At 45.0% G+C, this 24,613-nt stretch overlaps 1 protein-coding gene across 1 annotated transcript in view; it reads right to left on the bottom strand.

Annotated features, from left to right (window-relative positions):
* Positions 1 to 24,613, bottom strand: part of IGSF9 (immunoglobulin superfamily member 9) — a 1,174,198-nt gene that overhangs the window by 258,055 nt on the left and 891,530 nt on the right. Inside the window, exon 6 of the mRNA XM_044059432.1 lies at positions 19,325 to 19,442. Within this exon, the coding sequence (XP_043915367.1) occupies positions 19,325 to 19,442 (118 nt within the window). The remainder of the gene's footprint in view (positions 1 to 19,324; positions 19,443 to 24,613) is intronic.

The raw sequence follows: 24,613 nt of genomic DNA, 5'->3' as shown, positions 1-24,613 counted from the left end.
CATTGCACCCGCTGGAGGTAGACAGAGAGAGGGAGAGAGAGAGAGAGGAAAAAAAAAAAAAAAAAAAGAAAGAAAGAAAGAGAAAAAAAAAAACCTGTAACAACAAAAGAAAGAGGGTGACAGCAGGCCAAGTAACTGCAAGCCTACGCAAACAGCTGCAAAAAACACAGGTAATGTAAAGTACTACTATAATACTCTACATACTGTGAACCCTCCAGATGTGTTATTGGTCTGTATCTATGTATATGAAGATGTGCATAGGGCCGGGGACATACTGCAACTGTTACTGAAGGCTCCACATACATATGTATGTGACGGTAGCTATGTGCACATAGCAATGTAGGTTGTAGTGCAATGTACAAGTAGGTTGTACAGTAATGGATGTTCAGCAGTACGTTAGTGTGTGTATACATATGTGAAACTAAAAAGGAGTATATATATATATATATATATATATATATATATATATATATATATATATATGACATGTATATACGTATGTATATCGAGATATGTATATATATATATATATATATATATATATATATATATATATATGTATACATATATATATATATATACAATATGCATATGTGTATACATAGATAGAGAGGGATGTAGAAATACATATATAGTTTCACAGTGTCATAGTTTAGTACTAGGCTATCTGCAGACAGTGTATAGAATAGATTTAGAAACTTGCACCTCTGTATAGTAGTGATACAGTGAAGACCCCCTGACATAATAGCATTAGTTAGACACAGAGATGACCCCTGCTGTAAACCTATGATCTCCCATCCACTTGTCAAGAATGCACATGAAGAGTGTCTCTGCCTAACATGAACTGGGATCCTGTTCCACAGTATGGGAAGCCTCTTAGTGATGGATCTGTCCCTACAGTATGTCCTATTCATATGTGTGCTGAGGTTTAAATCCATAGCTGTTGTGGTTCTGATGGATTTGGATTGTATGAGGTGGAACATGTCCATCAACACCTGATTGGACATGGCCTACTACATCAGGCACAGATCACCCCTATGTAGGGAGTATGCTATGGAATAGAGCATGAGTTACATTAGTCTGGCAGCATATGACAGTTGTTGCAGACCCTTGATCCTCCTGGTGATGTACTTATGGGGTCCCCCTGGCTGTTGCAAGTGCCAGGTGAGGTACATACCAAATGGGGCATAGTACACAGTCATGGGCCTAATAAGGGAGGAGTATAGGAGTACAATGACCCCTTTTGATCTGGATGTGAATCCCTTCATGATAAGGTGGGCAAGGTAGGAAGTCTATCCAGCCACTTTGGCAACGTGGGTGTCAAATGAGAGGTCAGCATTGATCAGTGTCACCAGGTCTCCGATTACTTTGTCTGTACTCAGTGGGTTACTGTCTATGTGATCATATGTGGGTACCTTGTTCGTCCAAAAGGGTATGAGTATACATTACGTGGCATGCAGTGTAAGGCCATGACTCCGGCACCAGTTGTTGGTGTCCATGAGGCCTGTCAGTAGAATGTATGTGTCAGCTGGTGTATCGCCTATGTTGCCTAGTATGCAGTCATCTTTGAACATTGTCAGCCACTACCCTCCCATGTCTACTTCCACATCTGAGAATTATATACCGAACATGAGCGGTCCCAGGACAGAGCACTGTGGGACACCACATGTGACTGGCTCTGAGTCTGACATGGCACCAGTGAGTTTGACTGTAGGGTTTCTATCCGTTTTCCGGTTTGCAACTCATCATGTGACATATGGATTTACATTTCAGCTGTTGATCATTTCTATGATGCCAGAGTGCGGTATTGTGTTGAAAGCCATAGGCAAGTCCAGGTAGGCTGTATGGACCACTGTGCAAAGCCAAACCGGGAGGGATCAAGTGTCTAAGTCCCCAATGTCTCTGTGTATGGGTACCATAATGATCCTTTCCATAGGGTTGCAGACCAGGCTGGGTAAGCTTATGGGGTGGTAGTTACCAAGGTCTGTAGAGGTGCCTCCTGTGTGGAGTGGGACTACTGTTGCTGTATGCCAGTGTCCAGGTACATATGCTGTAGTAAGGCTACGGTTGAATTGCATTTAATGTGCATGTGTAGCTCCTCTTGTAGTTCACGTAGTATGCAACCTGCAATACCGTTGGGTCCCATTGATGCTGTGTTTACAGCTCTGCTGAGGGTGGTTCCCAGCTCAACATCTGAGATGACAGGGAGGTTACTGTCAGTAGGATAAGTAATTCCACATGTGTGGGTGAGGGAGGGGAGAAACCTGCACTGAACCTGTCTGACAGAATGTTGGCATTATCTGTGTGTTCAGTGTAGCGTTTGTCACTGTGAACTAACTGTGAACACAACTGAGGGTTCCCACCTAGGTGTGTAACATAGCAGAAGAAGGCCTTGTGGTTATCTGTAGTGACCATAGTGATGTCCCTCTCATTGTTGGCCTTGCATGTTTGTACGACAAAACGTATCTTTTTACTACTGCTGATCAGAGATGACGTAGCTCTATGGAAGTATGCTCTGCCGTGCAGTAGCTACCTTCTGTTGTTATACAATTTGTTCAATGCTGGGGTCCACCAGACAGGACGCCTGCCCTTGGTGGAGAGGGTCATGGTTTCATTTGTGATTGCATGATCCATGCATTCTTGGAGATGTCCGTAGAAAGCATATGTGAAGGTGTCTGCATTGTGGGAAGTGGTTTACACTGGCCCAGTGGGCATTAAGGATACCAACTCAGTTATAAGAAGTGTAAAGTTGGCATGTGAGAGGTTTCCCACTATAGTCTTTTGTGTTGTGGGGGAGGTGGGATATGCATATCCAATGGTCAGATGTGACTAGTGAGGGGTATACTTCCGGTGTGTAGCACATTGTCCCCATGTTTGTGATGATCAGTTCTAGTATATTATCTCCTGTTGTGGGAGAGGTGACTAGCTGTTCCATTGCATATGAATTCCGGGAACCTTTGGGCTAGGGTGTTTGGGGTAGAATAATGCACCCAGTGTATGTTAGGGTAGTTGCAGTATCCCAATATGATGGTGTGTGGTGGGACATTCGTATCCTCCAATGTCTACAGGAAGGCTGACTGTGGTCCCTGAGATTGGGAGGGTGGTCTGTAACATGCTACCAGTTGTATAGCAGGTTTGCCTATGGTTATCTGCACCTGGATGGTCTGTGATGCTTCATGTGTTGCCACTAACCTGGAGGTGTGTGTGTCCTTCATGAATATGGACACACCACCTCCCTTTTTGTTTTGTCTTGAGTCCTGGGGTCAAAAAGCATGATACGGTGTATAGCCTGGTACCGCTGGTGTGCTCTCAGGAGCCTTGAACCAGGTTCTCACTTACTGCACAGACATTGAGATTGGTAGAATATGTACGTACAGATATTTGTAATACACACATACATATATAGATATCTGTAGAGACATATACAGATAGATCTGACTGACAACAGATATGTCTGTATATGACTATCTCTCTCTCTCTCTCTGTCCCACCCCTTCACACTCTCACTCTCCCTGTGTCTCTCTCTCTCACTCTCTCCCCCTCTCTCCCCACATCTATATGTATATATCTACATCTATATATACATATTTTATATACATATATACAAACATATATATATCTATATACAGATATAAATATATATATATATATATATATATATATATATATATATATATATATATATATATATATATATATATATATATATATATATATGTATATATATAGACTGTGTGAGGCACATGTGTGCAGATGTCTTGCAACAGGTGCCTGGTGTCAAAGGCATGGAGTGAACACCAGTGTGGATACTGGAGTACCATACACCATTCAAAAACACTGACACCAGTAACCACCACATATGTACATGCCTGCCCACCACTGCATGTATCAGGGGGGAACAGGGGCAACAAGTGTACAATAGGCTCCACATTGATATACACAGTGGCACATTAGTCCTGTAATACCTGTACATGGAATGTGTCAGCGGACATGGTGTGTCAGCTATGGACATGTAGGTCACTGTACCCCTCCACACCCCACAATGTCCTACACGGTATGTACCTCCCATGACAGCTACAGATATGGAGAAGGACACAGACATATGCAAGTAACTGTGTCAATGCACTCAAACACCACAGAGTGCACACAGACTACCTACATAGAGGTTACCACTGCTGGATATACATAGTTCGGTCACACCCATGACAGTTGTCTAACAACCATGGTAACACCTCCAACATCCACAACACAAATTACCTATGTCCGTCGTCCTTGTCACTGCAGTATAGAGCACATGGTGGAGGTACAGGACCCTACCCACAGATATGACATACCCTGTAGTAGACCACACAGAATTAAGAAGCAAGGCTCCCCATGAGTAGATGTCAGACATACCCCTGCTGAATGTTATGCAGATAGGTAATATGCCATATGAGTCACCATGTGTAACTGTTTGTAAGGAGCAGGTACGATCATAACACATGTGTCACAAGGGGCAGGGTAGCATAACAGTATGCTGCTGTAGGCCCAGGGCCAAAAGCACACTACCTACCTAAGACACAATGCACACCCATGAACACATTGCAAACGGAATATGTGAGGTGGAATGAGTGTGCTAGTGACTGGGTGCATGTTGTGTACTGGTGTGATTGCTCACCATGACTGTCTGTCTGTCATGGTAGTGTGTGTTCTTGGTGTGAGGCCAGAGACAGGTGTGTGAGGTATTGTGATCAACACATACTACATTGCCATATGTTGTGCTGTGTTACCCTGTATGTCACTGTGGTGTAGGTAGGGTTATGGCAAGTAAGAGTAGTGTGCATTACTAGTGAAATATGTAACGTGCATTGTGTGCAGTGCATGAGCTGATAATGTTCCCCATACAGTACCTTGATACAAACCCCCAGTGTGAGGTTGTGTATTGTACCCGAAACAGTGTGTTGACTGCTGCAGTATACTAGTCTGTCGTATGGAGTGCACCAGGTACTGTTGCACAGTTGTCGGATGAGCACTGATATCTGGTCATTTACAAGTGTATCCCCCAATAGACAGACAGATGCTATATATGGTGCTTAAGCTATATCACTGCAATCGAGTATTATGTGTATTATGTGTGCCATAGTTTGCTGACAGATATTGCTGACATATTTTCCTTCTCCTTTTCAGGGCCATGGTTCACCAGCGGAACCCTGTCTACTCCGCTGAAGAGGAGGAGGAGATACACCAGAGCCTGGTGCGGGATTTCACTGTACTCTTTTCCTGCACCAGCCAGAACCAGCAGGAGAGGGCTGCACTGAGGCAAGACCTGGTCCGTCGGGTAAATGACATAGGCGCACATAACCGGACATATGAACAGGTAGGCCATCACTGCAGTGATTTAATTAGAAATGTCCATCAGCGTGCGTCGGATATCCATAGGCAGCAGCTTGCCACAGGTGGTGGGGTGGCTAGACATCCCCCCTCACCAGACTGAAGGGACTACTTCTAAGTGCTGTGGCTCCAGCACAGTAGCAACAGCAGCAGATTCATACATGTGTAATGATGGAGGCTGGAGCCACACAGCAGCAGGACACAGAGCGTGCAGGTAACATGCCATGTGTATAGTTGACCATTCTGTACACTGTTACGTTATGCATGTGTGAGGTGTGTCCTCATTTTGTAGCTGTAATCTTGGTAATTATTGTGCATTAGTGATATCCTCAATATCTGCAGTACACCTGTGGAAGCTAACTGTTGCACTACTGAACTGTATCATGCCCACAGTATCAATGGCACAGTTGTGCCCACTGACGATAAATGTCTCTTTTCTGCAGGTCCCTCTGGTGTAACAGCAAGGCAGCCTATCCATGCTGGTGAGTGTGTAATACCATTACCTTCAATACTCTGTATACTAATAGTAATAATAGGCCGAAGCAGTAGTGCTATGTGTCTGATTGCAGGTGTGTTTGTGTCTGTGGGTTGATATCTCATATACTGAGGTGTGTGCATGTGTGCATGTGCCCATGTGTGCATGTGCCCATGTGTGCATGTGTGCATGTGCCCATGTGTGCATGTGTGCATGTGCACGTGTGCATGTGCCCATGTGTGCATGTGTGCATGTGCCCATGTGTGCATGTGCCCATGTGCCCATGTGCCCATGTGTGCATGTGCCCATGTGTGCATCAGTGGTGACATTGTGTACACATTGTAAACTGTGTTTCCTGTCTTACTCCCACAGGTTCTGGTGCTGCTCTGGTGTCGTGCAGCAGGGAACCTGAATCAGCTGCTGTGGATAGTGATAATGATGATACCTGTGTAATGGCACAGGTAGGTGTGCCAGGGTCCGTCATTGGTCAGCCAATTGACACTACACAGCTGTCGACTCCATCAATGCACACAGTCATCCTGCCAATACATCCTTTGTCACCAGTGTCCCTAGGTGATGGGCAGGATACAGTGGGCATTGACCAGGGTAATGTGGTACTGGTGGCACATGCATCCCCACACAGCAGCCATGGCCAGGGTCCTGACACGGTACCACACAGGCAGACGTCCATGGGTTCTCGTGGGAGCATCCGTGGGCGTACCGCCCCTGTCAGACATGGCCACAGAGGTCTTTCAACCTCAGCTATGTTTCGGGCTGTAATGCAGGCACAGTCATGTATGGAACGGTACACCAGACAGGGTCTGAGGGAGTTGAGAGCATGTCGCACAGCCATGAGTGACAGTATGCATGATGTTGCGGCTGCCATCCGCAACTTCACCGAAGTCATTGACAGACGTTGGGGGGGGCATTAGATCTGTTCCACAACATGTCCATGAGCCAGGGCAATGGTGGACGGTTGAGGCATCGACGTGGCCGTATGCCAGCAACAGCAGCAGCTGGCAGCCGTCGCGGACGACAACAGACCCGCGACTGCTCGCATAGTGCCAGCAGCAGCCCCAGCAATGCTGGCTCTGTGCTGTCATCAGACCGCCCCAGGAGACCACGTGCACGTGGCGCTGGACAGTCCCAACAGAGACCTGTCTCCAGTCACCAACCACCTGCTTCTGATGACAGTACCCAGTCTGGCTTAGTACCTGATATGGTCCGTAGCACCCCTGCCAGGCACAGGTACCATGTCCGTGGCCACAGACAGTGATCTGTATGACCTGGCAGATACAGTCTGTGGTTGTCCACAAACAGCTGTATATGGCAGCCATTTGGTGGGACTGTGTGCATTCATACACACATGCAAAGTGATAACACCTAGGGCTACCGCATACACGCACACACTGCATCAACATTGCCCCATCTTGTACTGCTGTCCCTCACCAACACACACACACAGACATGTCAATTGGTTGTATCAGTGGCAGACTCAGGCATACCAGTTACACACCCTGTGCATAGGATGAAACTGTGCCACCTCCTGCAATCTGTAAAATCGGTGCAGGAACAGGTTAACATGGTGCTGATGCACAGGGTGAGTACATAGAAGTATTGTAATAGTATGATGTTGACAACAGTACAGTGTAACGATAGCATTGTGGGTATATACCAGCATGCCTGAAGCAGTTACAGTATGAATGTCAATGTATTGTTTTGTACACCCATATTAATTACCAGAGTGTTCTGTCTGCACATCTTTGCATACTGGTGGTGAGGCTGTGAAGGGATGGCCACCTACATAGGTAGCACAGGGGATACAACAATGCACATATTGATACTCAATGATGGCCATGTCAACTGCGAGTTGCATGCTGTCCACACACGACTCTGCAATGCAGATGTTTCAGGATGTTGATATCTGTGCTGTACTACACAACATTTTCAAGGCACACAAGAGCACACTAGCACTACAGGGTCACACCTCATACCATGCATGACAGCACCAAAACACAGAACTAACTATGACAGGAGGGAGAGTGTCCATATATGTCAAGGATACTGTGGTGCCAGGACAGGTAGCATACATCATACTAGGTCTGGAACTGCTGAGTGTGGGCTCAGTGTCTGTTATTTGACATTTGTATTGTTACAGGTATGAGCACTTGGGTATCAGGCCAGTTATTCAACATTATGAAGGTACATGGTCTATACACTTGTGTGGGGTGCGGCTGGACCCAGCCCATATGACCTGTGAATGTCTGCGTACTGGCTTATAGTGCCTGCATATATGCACTGTTACCTACTGGAAGTCGTACACCTTGTTTATTGTAGCATAGTCTACATACAGGCCTGCTGACTGTAGCTTTGTTTGTATGCATGTTTGCCTGTTATGTCCCTGAAACACTGATTCCACCTGCAGTGCAGATATACAGTGCCTCTGTGGATCCCTAGTGACATCTGTATTGCTTACTGTACTGATGTCCATGTGTCACTTGACAGAACGTCACTGTTTGTCCTGTTTGCATGTAGCTTGCCTGTAACACATTGCATATGACTTACCTCACATTTGCTCAAGACAGCATTTATATATGTCAGCACTAACAAATCAGGAGCACTACACCCTCACATAGTCACCTTGAGTACCTTGTTCCCCATTGGCCCTATGTGTTGTTACTTAGTATGGGAGTCACAATGCTATGGTAGCATGTGCAAAGGTCACCTGTCGATGTACTCTCAGGTCCAGTTGGTGAATCTGTGAGTCATGTGGCAATGTTACAGCGGCCTCATGTACACAGACAACCCTCTCCCCTTCCCATACACGTACAACACATGTGAGAGATGCAACCACATAGCCAAACTGGGGGCTATGCTCTGTTAACACAGCACTGGCATTCCCTGTCAGGTGGAGTGGGATACTACAGTGAATACAGTACCAGTCTCCCATAGACCTGCCATGATGGCATTCCAAACACAGACACACACCGGTACATTACTGGGCTCTCAGAATAGCATCCTGCCTGAGCAGCTGACACCTGGAAAGCAGACACACAAGCAAACGTTAAGCCAGAGCGGAGCACATGCAACACATAGCTCACAAAGCCTGTGTGCCAAACAGTCACAGGCCATACGGCTTGACAACACACCTGCTACAGTTGTATGAGGTACCTCTATCGTCACGTACACTGAGGTCCTGCTCACAGGCTGAACAAGGTGAAGGTCACGCTGAGCTGCCCATCAGGCACTATGATCCACCACATAACACAAGCACACCAGTCACTCCAAGGCATGTAGAAGTATGACTCAGTCATTGTCTGTGGCAGTGTGTATGACCTCTGATGCACCTCCCTGGACTATATGTTAGGGGACATAGAGGGGCTCTCTGAGCTTGTGGCACAGGCTGGTATGACCCTGGCCTTGAGTAGCATCTCACCCTCACCAAGAATGCTGCCACAATATGTAGACAGGATCATCCATTTCTGCAATCAACGTATCTTTCAGTGACATTCAAAGGGGATCCAATGCCTGTCAGTGTGGGATTACATGCTGGACAAGCCACATTGCTTTGCTTGGGACAGCTTGCACCTGTCACCCATGGGCCGTTGTATATTGGCAGAGGCTGTTGCTACACACATAGTGCCTTTGTATGCAAGGCTGATATTACATAGCCACCTACACAGGTATCACACAGGATAGGACACTAATAGCAATGCTACTCAACAGCAGCAGTGTAAACCTCAAGATGCATGCAGTGGAAACTGTCCTTAGCATGGGGTACAGCAATATCCATGCAGTAACAGACTCCTGGTACAAGGCTCCCAGGTGCACACCATCAATGCCAGGTCATTCCTGATACCATGCTTGTCATCCCCTACACATGCACCAAACCAGAACAGGGGGATGTATCCAAAGGCACCTGAGATACACCCACCCCCAGGTTGGTGGCACTGCACAAAGCATCAGAGCCTCTCCATGTGCAACACACAGTGGGTTAGACTGCCTTCAGGTTCATAGCCTGGCACACACCACACTCCCATACCTAGAAAACCCACTTGGCCTTCCTGACAACATTGGGAATATGACGGTCTCTACACACACCATTATATGGTTGTACTGCGACTACCCAAACATACAGTGTGAGCATTATTCTAGCTGCAAGACCCTATCTGAAAGGTTTTTATCATTCATTCCCTGCATTGCTATGGAACAACTTGTTACCACTCCCACAAGTGGTGACAACATGCTGCACCTGTTCATCACCAACATGTGGACTATATGCTCCAGAACAATCATGTATCCCTCGCTGGTGGGATGACACCATCTACAACCCACACTGTATAGTCACATACCACATGCAGCCCCTGCACAGAACACCACAGTCATACAGTTGTCCGATGCATATTCCATGTATTCACATAAGGCAGGCTTCGGACATGGGATCTCTTGCAGTTCACAGGTACATATGTGTAGGTGGCACAGACATACATCATGTGTGCATTGACATTACTGATATAATGTATGTCGTGCAATATTGGGAACAACACCCCACACACATGGACAAACTGTGTGACAAAAATACACATGGCATTTGTAGGATACAAACCACTACCTAACTATGTTAGATCACTTGTGAGGGTCGCAGTAGCAGAGTGTGCTATTTGCATTACTGGGAGGATTGCTTTCTCCTGCTGTACTTATAGGGTGCTGACATCATCAGTGTTTAGACAGTGGGATATGCAGCATGTGTTGTGTAGTAATAGTTGCCAAAAGTGACATTTGTCATACACATGTAATTGCACACACTACTCCCCCACACACATTCACACACACACTAGGCACTTGCAGGATTCAAACCCCTACCTAACTATGTTATGACACTTGTGAGAGACACATTAGCAGAGCACACTATTTGCATTACTGGGGGGATTGCTTTCTCCTGCTGTACTTATAGGGCGCTGACATCATCAGTGTTTAGACAGTGGAATATGCAGCATGTGTTGTGTAGTAACAGTTGCCAAAAGGGACATTTCTCATACACATGGAATTGCACACACTACTCCCCCACACACATTCACACACACACTGGACACTTGCAGGATTCAAACCCCTACCTAACTATGTTATGACACTTGTGAGAGACGCATTAGCAGAGCGCACTATTTGCATTACTAGGGGATTGCTTTCTCCTGCTGTACTTATAGGGTGCTGACATCATCAGTGTTTAGACAGTGGAATATGCAGCATGTGTTGTGTAGTAATAGTTGCCAAAAGGGACATTTCTCATACACATGGAATTGCACACACTACTCCCCACACACATTCACACACACACTGGGCACTTGCAGGATTCAAACCCCTACCTAACTATGTTATGACGCTTGTGAGAGACGTATTAGCAGAGAGCACTATTTGCATTACTGGGGGGATTGCTTTCTCCTGCTGTACTTATAGGGTGCTGACATCATCAGTGTTTAGACAGTGGAATATGCAGCATGTGTTGTGTAGTAATAGTTGCCAAAAGGGACATTTCTCATACACATGGAATTGCACACACTACTCCCCCACACACATTCACACACACACTGGGCACTTGCAGGATTCAAACCCCTACCTAACTATGTTATGACACTTGTGAGAGAGGAATTAGCAGAGCGCGCTATTTGCATTACTGGGGGGAATGCTTTCTCCTGCTGTACTTATAGGGTGCTGACATCATCAGTGTTTAGACAGTGGAATATGCAGCATGTGTTGTGTAGTAATAGTTGCCAAAATGGACATTTCTCATACACATGGAATTGCACACACTACTCCCACACACACACACACTGGGCACTTGGATGATTCAAACCCCTACCTAACTATGTTATGATACTTGTGAGAGACGCATTAGCAGAGCGCGCTATTTGCATTACTGGGGGGATTGCTTTCTCCTGCTGTACTTATAGGGTGCTGACATCATCAGTGTTTAGACAGTGGAATATGCAGCATGTGTTGTGTAGTAATAGATGCCAAAAGGGACATTTCTCACACATGGAATTGCACACAATACTCCCCCACACACATTCACACACACACTGAGCACTTCCAGGATTCAAACCCCTACCTAACTATGTTATGACACTTGTTAGAGACGCAGTAGCGGAGTGCGCTATTCACATTACTGGGTATAATATTTGCTCCTGACATATGTATAGTTTGCTGACATCATTATGGATGAAGAGGCATGTACATCTGTGACTATCCATCAGTACAGGGGAGAGCATATCTATGCATTAACTTCGCACAGGCACAGTGGCCTACTGTACTGTGGAGGCAGATGCCAAATACACTGTGGATAGCCTTCTGTATTCCCTAGGGACAACAGTCAAGTATTGCACTCTGTGGCCATATGTTTACCTGTCAGATGCAAGTTTCTGTTGCTCATATACTGTTTGTGGGTCTTTATTGCCATAGCCTTCCCTAGCTCTATAAACAACGTGTGTACTGTCGGAGATGTTTGCATATGAGTGGGATCCAGTACTTTACTTATGTCTCTGTTGTAACTTCCCTGTGTGCACTGGGCAGATGTCTGTATTGTGGGAGGTTCCTGTGTTAACACATAGACATGCCAGATATGTGTGTGCAACTGCTGAACTGTGACATGGCCCAAGTGTGTGAGCATGCCCAGTTTGCAGTATGTATGGCTTCTTGACTGCCACGTCTCATTTATCTGTGTGTGTGAGCATGCCCAGTGTGACCTTTCCTTATGTTGGGATCTGTGGACCACCACATTTCTGTTTGTGTGTGGACGCCATCTATATATCACATGTACAGTTGAGTGTTGGACATCAGGTTGTGTTCTTACTGCCCAACTGCTTTGTGTCTGAACCTAACAGGCATTATGCTGTGCCTGCAGGGTCACCATGGGATAGTTTGCATACAGTTGTCATCATCCTTTCCTGCTGACCAAACAGTTGTATTGTCATATTGTGTACTGGTGCAGAACCTTCACTGTGGTGGACAGTATAATCGGTTTCAGTCCTATCACTGCTTGTAATATTTATAGTGAGCACACCAGACTGGTTGAGGGCCAGTTGTGCAGATATGACCATGTTGCATTTTGTTCAGATATGGACAGCATAGTACATGATTGTCCGACATTGTTAATGTATTCCACAACTTGTGTGGACAGTGACAAACAATGACCATGTGCCCTACTCCATTTGTAATGCTAGTCAGAGAGTGTTTGTCCTTCAACACACATTTACTGGTGTTTGCCATGACATATGTCACGGTTAGTGTGTTGTGCCTCTGTCTACCCGTGACATAAAGGTGTTATCCAGGGTACACCTACCATCTCCTATCCAGTCATCATGATTCCTCTGGATGACAGTCACTGAGGGACTCCCTGGATATCCTGTAGTGGGAGTTTAGTCGTGGGTGGAGTGAGCTTCTGGGTCATGGACCAATCGGTACAGCATGTCCTGTTTATGTCTGTGCTGGGGTTCAGGCCTGTCAGCTGCACAGGTCACCAGCACTCAGTGTTTACATGGTGCCAAATGTCCACTGATACAAGGTTGGTCATGGCTCTGTACATCAGGCACAGTTCACCTCCCGCCAGGCAGTATGGCACTGTGTGGAGCTGCAGTTTCTTTACTCAGGTGACACATGGCATCTGTTACAGCTCTGCGATCCTCCTGGTGGGGTATTTGTGTGGTCTTTCGAGTTGCTGCAGGTGTCTGCTATGGTACATCCCTGAAGGGCCATTGTACACAATTGTGAGGCTGCTGATGGATGACTGGAGAGGCACATTGACCTACCCTAACCAAGCTGTGCTTACCTTCATGATTAGGTGGGTATATGGTATGTTTCTGTAACCACTACAGACACATGGTTGTCACATGCAGGATATCTATCACCTTGTGTCCCCAGGTCTCTTATTGCTCCTGATGTACGTACTGGGTTAACACCTATGTGGTAATTTCTGGCCATGTACTGTGTTTCCACAGGGGTTGACTATACACTATTCTGCATTTAGCTTGTTGACATGGCTGTGGCACCACTTGTGTGTTTCTATGTGTGCCTTTTGTAGGTTGTTTGTGTCAGCTGGAGGGTCCGATATGGTGGCCAGTTTGTAGTCCTCTGAAAAACCTGTTCAGACAGAGTCTGTCCATGTTGGCCTGTACCTATGTGACATATATAGCATACAAGAGAGGTCCCAGGACCATGCCTTGTGGGATGTCATTTGTACCTGGTTTGCAGTCTGCCATGGCTACAGCATGTCTTCCAGGTCAGCTCTGTCCTTGAGCTGGTTTGCAACCCATCTACTTGCATAGGGGTTTATAGTTAGGCTGGTGAGCTTATCTGTACCGCCAACTAGGGTAATGTATGGAAGGGTTTAGCAAGGTCCAGATAGGCTGTGTGATCAACATTCCCCAGATCAATGGGCTTGGTGCATGTTTCAGGGGCAGGATCTGCCCTATGACAGCCACACTGGGTAGGGTCCAATGTCTGTAGGTACCCAATCTCGTTATTCATGGGATCCATGATCATCCTCTCCATTACTTTGCCAACCTAAATAGTCGGGGTTGAGGGGTGATAGTTTGCAGTATCCATTCAGGCACCCCCTTTGTGGTGTGGAACCACTGTTGCTGTACACTGCTCTTTGGGTACATATCCTGTGATAGGACTGATAGTGCGCAGTAATGCTATTTGCTGTACCATTCTTCTTACAGTACTTGTTGGGCACAACCCAGGACACCAACTGGTACCATTGATGCTGTGTTCTGTGCTTTGTGGATGATGGCTGTTACCTCAGCATCTGCAATGCCAGGGGGCCAGCACTCTCCTGGGATAGATATTTGGCAGTTAGGTGCTGGTGGGGAGGTTGGAAAGAATCTGTTCGGTAGGCTGTTGGCAATGTGTGTGGGTTTGGTGTATTGTTTGTGATATTAGAGTGCTGTAGAGCATATCTGTGGATTATCACCATGGTTCCTACCATCAGGTAGGACAGCTGTGTGTCCTGCACAATTTGTATCATCATAGGTTCATAGGTTCATACTAGGCTATCTGCCCTGGCCTTGTTTGAGCACGGACAGACTGTGTGTGGGTCTCAACACCCCTTGCAATGTGCATATTATGCCCAAGTAGGGTTTACTTTCCTAGATGTGACACAGGGATGGCCCCCAGTGTACACCTACTATCTCCCATGCACTTCACTGGATTTCTCTTGTTGAGTTTGTGTGCGGAGCTCAGCCTATCATGGACTTGGATTCTGTTCCAGAGTGTCAGTAGCCTCTGGGTTATGGATCTGTCCCTCCAGCACATCCTATTAATCTATGTGTGGAGGTTCAGATATTTCACTGTGGTGTGTCGGCTGGATTTGGGGTTTCTGCAGTGGAGCATGTCCATTCATTCTGGATTTGACATGGCCTTGTGCATCAGGCATACATCACCTCTGACTGTGCAGTATGCTTCTGAATTGGGCTGTGGTTTCTTCAGCCAGGCTGCAGATGTCCAATGTTTAGACCCTTTATCCTGTTGGTGGGGTACATTTGGGGTCTTTCTGACTGCTGCATGTGTAAGGTAAGGTACATCCGAACTGGGGCATTGTTGTCACGTATGGGCCTGATAAGGGAAGAGTATGGGGGCACAGTGACCTTTGCAGCTCTACATGTGCATCCTTTCATATTAAGGTGGGCAATATAGCAGGTCTTCCTGGCCACCTTGGCAATGTGAGTGTCACATGACAGGTTACCGTCCACTTGTGTCCCTAGGTCCATGATTACTTCTTCCATACATAATGGATTGCCACCTATGTCATACTTTGTGTGTGCCTTGTTTGGTATTTGTTGAGACATTCATACTCTGAAGTGTCTTCAGGAAGGCTGGCTGGGGTACCTGGGTTTGTGTGTGTGGTCTGTAGCAGGCTTCACACAGGTACACAGTTTGAGATAGTGTTACTTGCCCGTGGATAGTCCATGCTGCTTCTTGCTGTGGTACCTACCTGGGGGTGTGGTTATGCTTGATAATTACTGGTAGCCACACTCCTATTGTCGTGTGTTCCATGTTTTGGAGCTGTAGAGCATGGTATGAGGCATAACCTGGTAGTATTAGGGTGCTCTTCTGGGCCTTGCCCAGGTTTCTGTTACAGAACACATATTACCATTCTCCATGCTGTGGTGTGTTTGGTCTGCATGCACCTTGCAGGTTAGACTTCTGGCGTTGGGTAGCATTACGCCCAGGTTATTATCCCTTGTGCTACCTATGGTGGTGGGTTTGTGTTTCCAGACTTACCTATTCCAGGCACAGTGGGGGTGACAACAGCCTTTGCCAGTATCTACACAGCCAGGTGTGCTGGGTGCGTGCCATCCCTAGCAGGTGGGGCATCATGTCTTACTCGGCATGTTAGCCCAGGCTATCAGCCATGTGTTCCCCCTTGCTAACAGCAATACCTCAGCCAATTATTGTACTTGATCTTGTTGTCTTCATAGTGTGGCATCATGCTTGGTGAGGGTGAGATGTTAGGTTGGGTCTTCATGTTTGCATATATTAGATGGTGTTACATTGCTTAACACATGGAAATCATGCTTCAGGTGGTGCTGCAGGGCTGCCTCAGTCAGATGCACATACTACACTCCCTGTACATGTTTGAGAGCAGGTTGTGTCATGTTAGGCATCCCTGTTACTATATGAGTGAGTCAGAGAGGGGTATCATTCCCAGGGTTCCTACTGAGCCAGTGTATGTGCTATGTGTTGCCTCTTTGCCAAGGCCAGGGCATACTGGGCACGCCTCCTTCTGCCTACTGGGGCAGGCTCAGGTTGTTCCTCCTCTGAGTCACGCTCTGCCTGTGATGGCCTTGGCAATGGTGGAGGGCTGTTTGTCCCGGCCCTATGTTGGTCCTGCTGCAGCTGTTTTTTGCAGGATCATATTATGTAGCATAGCACATACCATGACATTTTGGGTACATGTAGTCGGTGAGTACTGCAAGGCTCCACCAGATGTGTCCAGGCACCGGAATCGTGACTTGAGCAGCCCAAACACACGCTCTATTACATTACGTGTTTGTGCGTGTGCCTCATTATGGCGTTCCTGTTCAGGTGTGTGTGGGTTTCTGATGGGTGTCATCAGCCACGGCTCCAGTGCATAACCTGCATCCCCCACTAGGTGACCGTGTGGGATGTCCCCACTGGCAAATGCCTGGTACAGCTGCGTCAAATGCCAGATATGGGAATCATGGTAGCTCCCAGGGCAGCCAGCACACACATTCATTATTATGCCCTGGGCATCACACACGACCTGGCAGTTGATGGAGGGGAAGCCCTTGCGGTTAATGTAGGTCCTACCCTGCTCACTGGCTGGTGCTTTGATGCGTATGTGCGTGCAGTCTATTGCACCCACTACCTCAGGGTATTCCGCTATTTGCTGGAAGAGACGCATATTGCTGGCCAATACCTCACGGGCATTGGGGAAATATACATGCTCACCGACATGTGCTGACATGGCATCCAGGAACTGGTGCAGTACCCTGGAGGCTGATGCCTGTGATATCCCCATCATATCACCAGTTGGTCTCTGGAAGGTACCTGTTGCTAGTATTCTTAGGCCAAAACATACCTTGGTTTCCACTGGGATGGGTTCCCCTCTGTTGGTTCTGTGTGTGAGGCGTGGCCTGCACAGCTCAACAATTTGCTGCAGGAGGTCTCTGTCCACTCTATAGCGCTCCACTATCTCCAGCTCATGTAACCCCTGGTAGGTGACCCTGGGCCTGTACACTCTTCTCCGTCTCCTCACTGTGGGTTGTCTGGCAGCATTTTCATTCTCACCACCCTCAGCAAGTCTCCTATGTCTCCTTATGACAGCTATGGCAGCCCCTAGCATGTTTGGTCTGAGTGCAGCTTTTTCAGTTTTCACTTCTACTAGCTTACTCCTGTCTTGCTGTGTCTCTTGAGAGAAACATACTGCAATGCTGTTTGCAGTGTTTTAAGTGCTGGGCTGGGCTTGTATTCTGCCTGTGTAATTGCCTGCTTCTAATTGTTTTCACCTGATACCTCTACAAGTATTTCCTGCTAGTTTACTACTATTTCTTCTGCTTCCTTTTTCCTCTTTGTTTCCTCAGGGGGGAGCAGCGCACATACCAGTGAAAACATGCTCACAGTGGCTACCATGCATGCACACATGCTTACACGGACTAGAATCTGTTTATTCGGGTTAAAACGCGTGCACACCAGCGCAAACAGGTTTACAGATCTTTAAACAGGCTCCTACATGCTTACTCTGCCTTACACGTGCGCACTCTGTCTTACTCGCAGCTCCCAGCGCGCGCATGCATGCACAGCAAGAAACTTTGGTGTTGGCCACAGTGTACACCTTCTATTTCTTGACTTTCCCATGCTTATCTGTTGACACTCCTCTTTTTATGCTGTGTGATTGTCATCTTTCACATACCACTTTGCTCCAATGAGCTTGGTTTCTTCCTGACATTCCCCCTTGTGATCCCTTGTGATGTCACCTATCTCCTACTCTGTTACTCCCCCTTATCTAACTCTTACACTACACGGAATGTGCTCATTTACTATGTGACAGTGTGATTCACTATCTTACCACTCATTTACATAGGTTTGCCTACTAATGCTTAGTTACATGTCTTATACTCAGCTTCCCCCTTTAGCAACCGCTAGACAGTGGCCATGTTGTTTTTGGTCTGCTAGCCCCTGCATTGCAAATCCATGTATTACATAAAACCCACATTTGTGGGTTTCAAACCTTTATTTTTCTGTTTTATATAGCGCAGCCCATTTGCGAGGGGCTGCACTGCTTTTAAACATCGCCGATCTCCGAAATTTTTTTTTTATTTTATTTCATGTTTGCATCGGGTTAACATGCCAATGGCCACATATTTGGCCATTGGCATGCTGACTGCAACATTTGCACACTTTATTTGGAGCTGTCATTTGCAGTAACGTACTCAGTTGTCAACTGAGTACATTTCTGCACCTAACACAACTCTTACACAGGCTGGTTTCAGATTCGTGGATCGCTAATCTACCTCATTTGCATGCCTTTCGGCTGCAAGTGGGGTGATTAGCATATCCATGCCCTGCCCGTGTAAGAGTCATTTTAGCTATCTCTTACACAGGATTTCAGGCTGTTCCTGGATCGCGATGGCTGCATGGAGGCTGCATGGAGTCTTACACGACTTTTAGACTTCGTGCAAGCCATCGTGAATCCTGCCCAAAGTCATTTCAGTGAACCCTGTCTAGTGCATTCATTATTCAAAAAGTACCATATTGTTCCTTAATCATATAACAAGTCAATAAATTCAGGGTGCACTCTCAGCAGATTGTTCCAGAGTAGTCAATGCTACCTTGTTCTGATTCATGCATCATTAATCCCTGGGCACACTGATCATACTCAGTTATTGTGGGCGTAAAGGACTTTTACAAATGAAGGAAATTCTAGATTGAAAACTGCAGCAAGCATCAATGTTTGCTTACCTTGTACTAGCAGTCGAACTGTCTGGGTGATTTCTCCTTCTGCACTGGTGGCATGGCAAGTGTACGCCCCTGCACTTGTGCGATTCACTACAAAGATTGTTAATGTACCATTGGCCACCTGCAAATAAAGAATAACCGACATAACACACTGCATAGAGAGTTTTAACACAGATGTTTTGTTTCCATACCAGACAATGGCTTCTCAAAAAAGTAAGTAGCACATTTATATATCTATAATAATTAACATTAATTAAATAAAGCAGTAGGAGGACTGAGCTGTAGATCATTTTCAGCAATAACTTAGGCCATAAGGCATAATAGGGTAAATAAAAAAAATATATAGAAGTAACACAAATGAAGGCAAAAGGAAAAGTGATCCACTCTCAAGTATTCATTTAGCACTTTTGCTTATAAAATACAAACTTCCTCAGAATAAAAATTTTGTTTTTTAACTTTTTATTCTGAGGTAGTTTGTATTTTATAAACAAAAGCACTAAATAAATACTTGGGAGTGGATCAGTTTGTTTGTGTCATGGAAGTTTATAAATATCACAAAGAATGAAAAACTGAAACAATCAAATGATAATTCCATAATTTAAACAAAATCATAATGCACACTGTGCATGAAACATATTTACAAAAATGGAAGTGTACTATGAAAAGAAAATTAATTACCAATTAGTGAATGACTGTATTCCCAAAGAACTGCAAATTGTAAAAGACAGAACAGGCATGGTTCAATGTTGCTCAGGACAAAGAATTGTACTGTAAAACATTTACTAAAAAATGGATCTATGCAACAGAATGTAAACAAAATATATTCATTAAGGGAAATTGATGTACATATTGAAAACAGTACGTATAACATACAAATTAAAACCTGCATGGTAATGAATAAAAATTAGATAAAGTGTAGCCAATCTGATGGCACAGCGGTATAACGCAACCTCAGGTGACTCAAGTTCGATTAGTGACTCAGTAACCTGCTGAAGTTGGTGCTGGAATGGTAAGGAATGAAAAGACCTGGCCTGTTCACCTTCTTCTGGGTGGAAGGACAAGGGTGATGTGCTGCATGAGGCAGTTCCTCAGCGTATCTCTTAAAAGGTGTGACTCAGAATGACTGCCAGGCAGGTTGCATGGGCTGGTCCTGAGGCATCTCTCACCTAGGGCTTGATCTTGGTGGCAATACAAAACCAGGCCTCATGACACTGCCAGCCTCGTACAGTGGTGCCAGCATTTAGGGAGGAAATGCCACAATTGATAAAACCCACAATATCTACTAGTGATGATGTTAGCTCTCTGGCTCCCCCTATCTTCCATAATGAAATAACTCACATAGTTCCCTGATGGTCTCAAGCCCTCAAACTGGGAATGTTAAACTCCATTTAGTGATGTAGACAGTGTGTTTAGGGGTGGAAGTAAGATCATGAGTGGCACCAGAATCTGTCCCCTGTGCCACAGAACCAAAACAGGTAGCAGTTTTAATGATGGAGCTGCATCTAGGACATACAGTTCTGACTACAGATCCCCTAATATGAGTCTAGAAAAACCACACCTCCTACCCAAACCTATTGGAATCTCTTAACACTCAGCCTAACACCATACCTATGGGTGAATTCAACTACCCTTCCATAAACTGGGAGACTTATATGACCCATGATTCACTTGCCCAGAGGTTTTTGGACTTTGTCAATGCAAACACCCTGGAGCAACTAGCCACATTCCTAACTAGAGGTACAAATATCCTATATCTAGTATGCACAAACATGGGGAGTTGCTGCTCCCTCCCATGCATTAATTCCTTCCCGACAACATCTGACCACAAAATTATCTCCTTTAGTATTAAAACTAACTCAGAATCCCCATAAAACCCCAAACATGTTAAGAACTTTGCTAAGGCCAATTACCTCAAACTAAGTGACACCTTATTAAACTTCCAAGCTTCTCTGAACCCAGATGACACTGAGGCTTACTCTGAGTTGTACAAGCACTGTACAACCACATTCATAGCACAGAGGAGGCAGTAGCTGTCTGAGTCAAATCTATGACTACTGGCAAAAGTAAACCATCCTGGTTGCCCCCCCTGGCAAAAACAGGCTATTCAACAAAAGGAAAATAAATCCTCTCCAAAGCCAAGAAGGAACAGACAAAACAAAGAAGTAAGAGAGCTTGCATTAGGCAAAGATAGCCACCCGGGTGAAAGATACCCATAAGGCTCTTTTAAATTATGTTAATAACCTCAGGGGAGACGGTCAGCAATGTGCCAAGTTAATCATGAATGGCAACACTTACACCCAACAAGAAACTATAGTTAAACCAGCTGGCCAACAAGTTAAGTTCAACCACCCCCCCCCCCCCGTCACCTCCTACCACACCCAAAAAAATACCCGCAACCATCACCCTACTAGTCATTACAAGTGAATAGGTCCTTACTGCACTCACTACAGCCAAAAACATAGTCTCCATAGGCCCTGAAAATATTCCAGGATGCTTCGTCTTAAAACAGCATCTATCAGGGCCACTAGAAACCTTTGTTAATCATAGCCTTTGGACCGGCTTTCTCCCATTGGCATAAGATCATAAGTTCACATAGTCAAACAGTCTTTATGGTGAGGCAGCCTGATTAATGACAAAGAGCCTAGACATGTAATCCACAGACATTAGAAGGTGGGGGTTTGCCAGTGACTCAATGAGGGTCACACTGTTTACTCAAGGAATAAATCTGCGGGTGCCCATCCAATTCTCAAGGAAGAAAGAAGACAGTGTGTTACAGTGTTTTACATGCAAGGAGAGCATTAAAGAGCCTAGAATAAAGATCCCTTGGCTTTACTGAACCAGAAACATAATGTAGCATGAATTTAGTAGTGCTGTGTACTCAGGATGTAACATTTTTTAATTTCAGAGAGGCATGGTTGGCTTGATTCAGTATTTTGGTCCTCAGTTTATACATGCAGTCTGAAAGAATGCAGGTATTAGATATGGCAGTAGAGTCTGAGGGTGGATTTATCAAATCACACCTTATTAAGCCCAACAGTGTGAGGTGCAAGTATTTGAGTAATGCACTACACCAAACAAAACCATATCCCTATGCAAACAAACATACATACATGCAAAACAATGATGCATTTCATGGGAATATTTTCTCAAGAGCAGGTGTTGTTCCTACTCCCCAGTCCTGTCTATTTTAATAAGTTACTACTGCCAGTATAAAAACAGCATATCCACTCTTTAGGGTTATCCTGCATGGCATTTCCACAACTCAAGAAATGGGCACATCCAACTTCACCCACACACCTGGAGTACAACCATATTCTTAGGCAGTGCATCACATGGCTTCTTGTTTCAAGTTCTAGCTTTAAAACATCATATCATGCATTCCTGTCATTATACTACAGCACAATTTCCAGAGATATCGTTTTATCCAGATCACGCCACATATGTGCAACAATCTCCCCAGTAACCATATATCGCTTAGTGTCAGAATGAGTTATGTCATGTAACATGTCAGCAATGTTAAATATGTGCTGTGCATTACATAAATATCATCTAAGCTTGTGTGACATATCGCATGACAGCAGATGGATACTTGTAAGGCCGTAGGACAATACTATTAATAATTACTTTCACCTGCACACTTTCAGTGCATGCTGGACTAAGCTCACTGAACTACCCTTATGGATTAAAAGCCCTCTAACTATCCTACATCTGCTACAGTCTCTCTTGCTGTAATCTCTGATTAGCCTTCCATACCATGAAAGACCTTAACCTGCTGGATATCATTCATCTACAGCTGACTAGAGCTATCACTAAAGACTCAAACCAGGGACCTTAACCTTCATCAGCTCTTAAATAAGACCTGTTGGTGTAACACATAACAAATGCAGCATATCCTCTACCTGTGGAACAGACTTCCTCTCCACAGCAAACTAAGCAACACCTGAGTCATCTATAAATCCAGTCTTGACACTTGGATAGGTATTCATAAAATCACTTCTGGGATATATGGCATCTAACTTATTGATGAAGGCAGCAAATACACTGCAAGTATACTGGTACTATCATGGGTAGACTTCTCAGCGATCATACAGACTGAATGCTTTGTACGTATCTATGAAGTGTTGAAGCTACTATAAAAAAAAAAAAAGCATTACCATTGATTACCCAGTCTCAAACCAGTCACTTCCTGCTGGAATGCAAATAGGCTAACTTGAAAAATTAGGCCATTATTCAAAATGTATTTATTCAAATAAGCAGGAAACCAATCTGTTTATGGAGTAAAACATGAGTAAGTAGAAGATTTTATTCTACTTTATGAGGCTCAATAGGAATTTGCTGAGGAAGGTCCTTGAGCAGTAAATTACTGATAATAATAAAGTAGTAACTAATGCATATCTCAGTATTCAAAAATAGACTCTGCACCCTACCTTCTTTGAGGTCTGCCTGTTTCCATAACTCTCAACTTCATAGCTTAAGAATTCTAGACAAAGTCAAAATATTGGGGGACAAAGCCCCAAAATCAGAAAACAGGGCTTGCATCAGCATGCATTTTCAGAATGCTATAAGGTTTGAAACTCAAATGTCTATAATTTTTTATTGACTTTAATACTAAATTATTCAACAGAAACCCATGCATTTCACGAGGAGCAGGCAAAAATCTAGACATTCTGCAAAATGATGGACAGATGAGAGCTATGGCTGTTTGTATGATATAGCTAATGCATTACTATATAGGTTAGTATATAGGTTCATAAGGGTGTACTAGCCAAGCAATTACAAAGGCCTTTTTAAGCCTAGCCATACTCCCCAAATCTCTGGCAGGTTCTGGTATCTTTAATAAATGTTATCAGGTGCATTGCAGATGAAACATTTACAAATAGGAGTCTGGGAGATGAAACTTTTACAGGCTGCCTGTGTCCATTAGAAACACATGTGCCAAACCAGGGATGAATTTTGTATTTCCCCATCCAAGTTTCCAAGTTACACTTGAATTAGGTTAGGGAGGAAATATGTGTCACATGGATGGGGAAACCTGCTTCAGAGAAAGGTCCCTGGGATATATACCTGTCTGCCCAGCAGGTCCTATTTATATCACAGGCAAGGTTTAAGTCTTTAGAATGGGTAATTCTGGTACTGTTTGTTTTGCTGATATGCAGGAGGACCATCGGGATGGGGTCTGGCAATACATTGCATGCCTGGCATATATCTCCCCTCAACAGTCTGTAGAAGACAGAATACAGGGTAAGGCTTTCATGTGGTCTGCATAGGATATGTTACTTACAGTCTGTATTC

This window comes from Protopterus annectens, chromosome 17.part0 (assembly GCF_019279795.1).
Source record: "Protopterus annectens isolate FY-2018-M chromosome 17.part0, PAN1.0, whole genome shotgun sequence".
Classification (NCBI taxonomy): domain Eukaryota; kingdom Metazoa; phylum Chordata; order Ceratodontiformes; family Protopteridae; genus Protopterus; species Protopterus annectens.
This window is presented reverse-complemented; position numbering and strand designations above follow the sequence as displayed.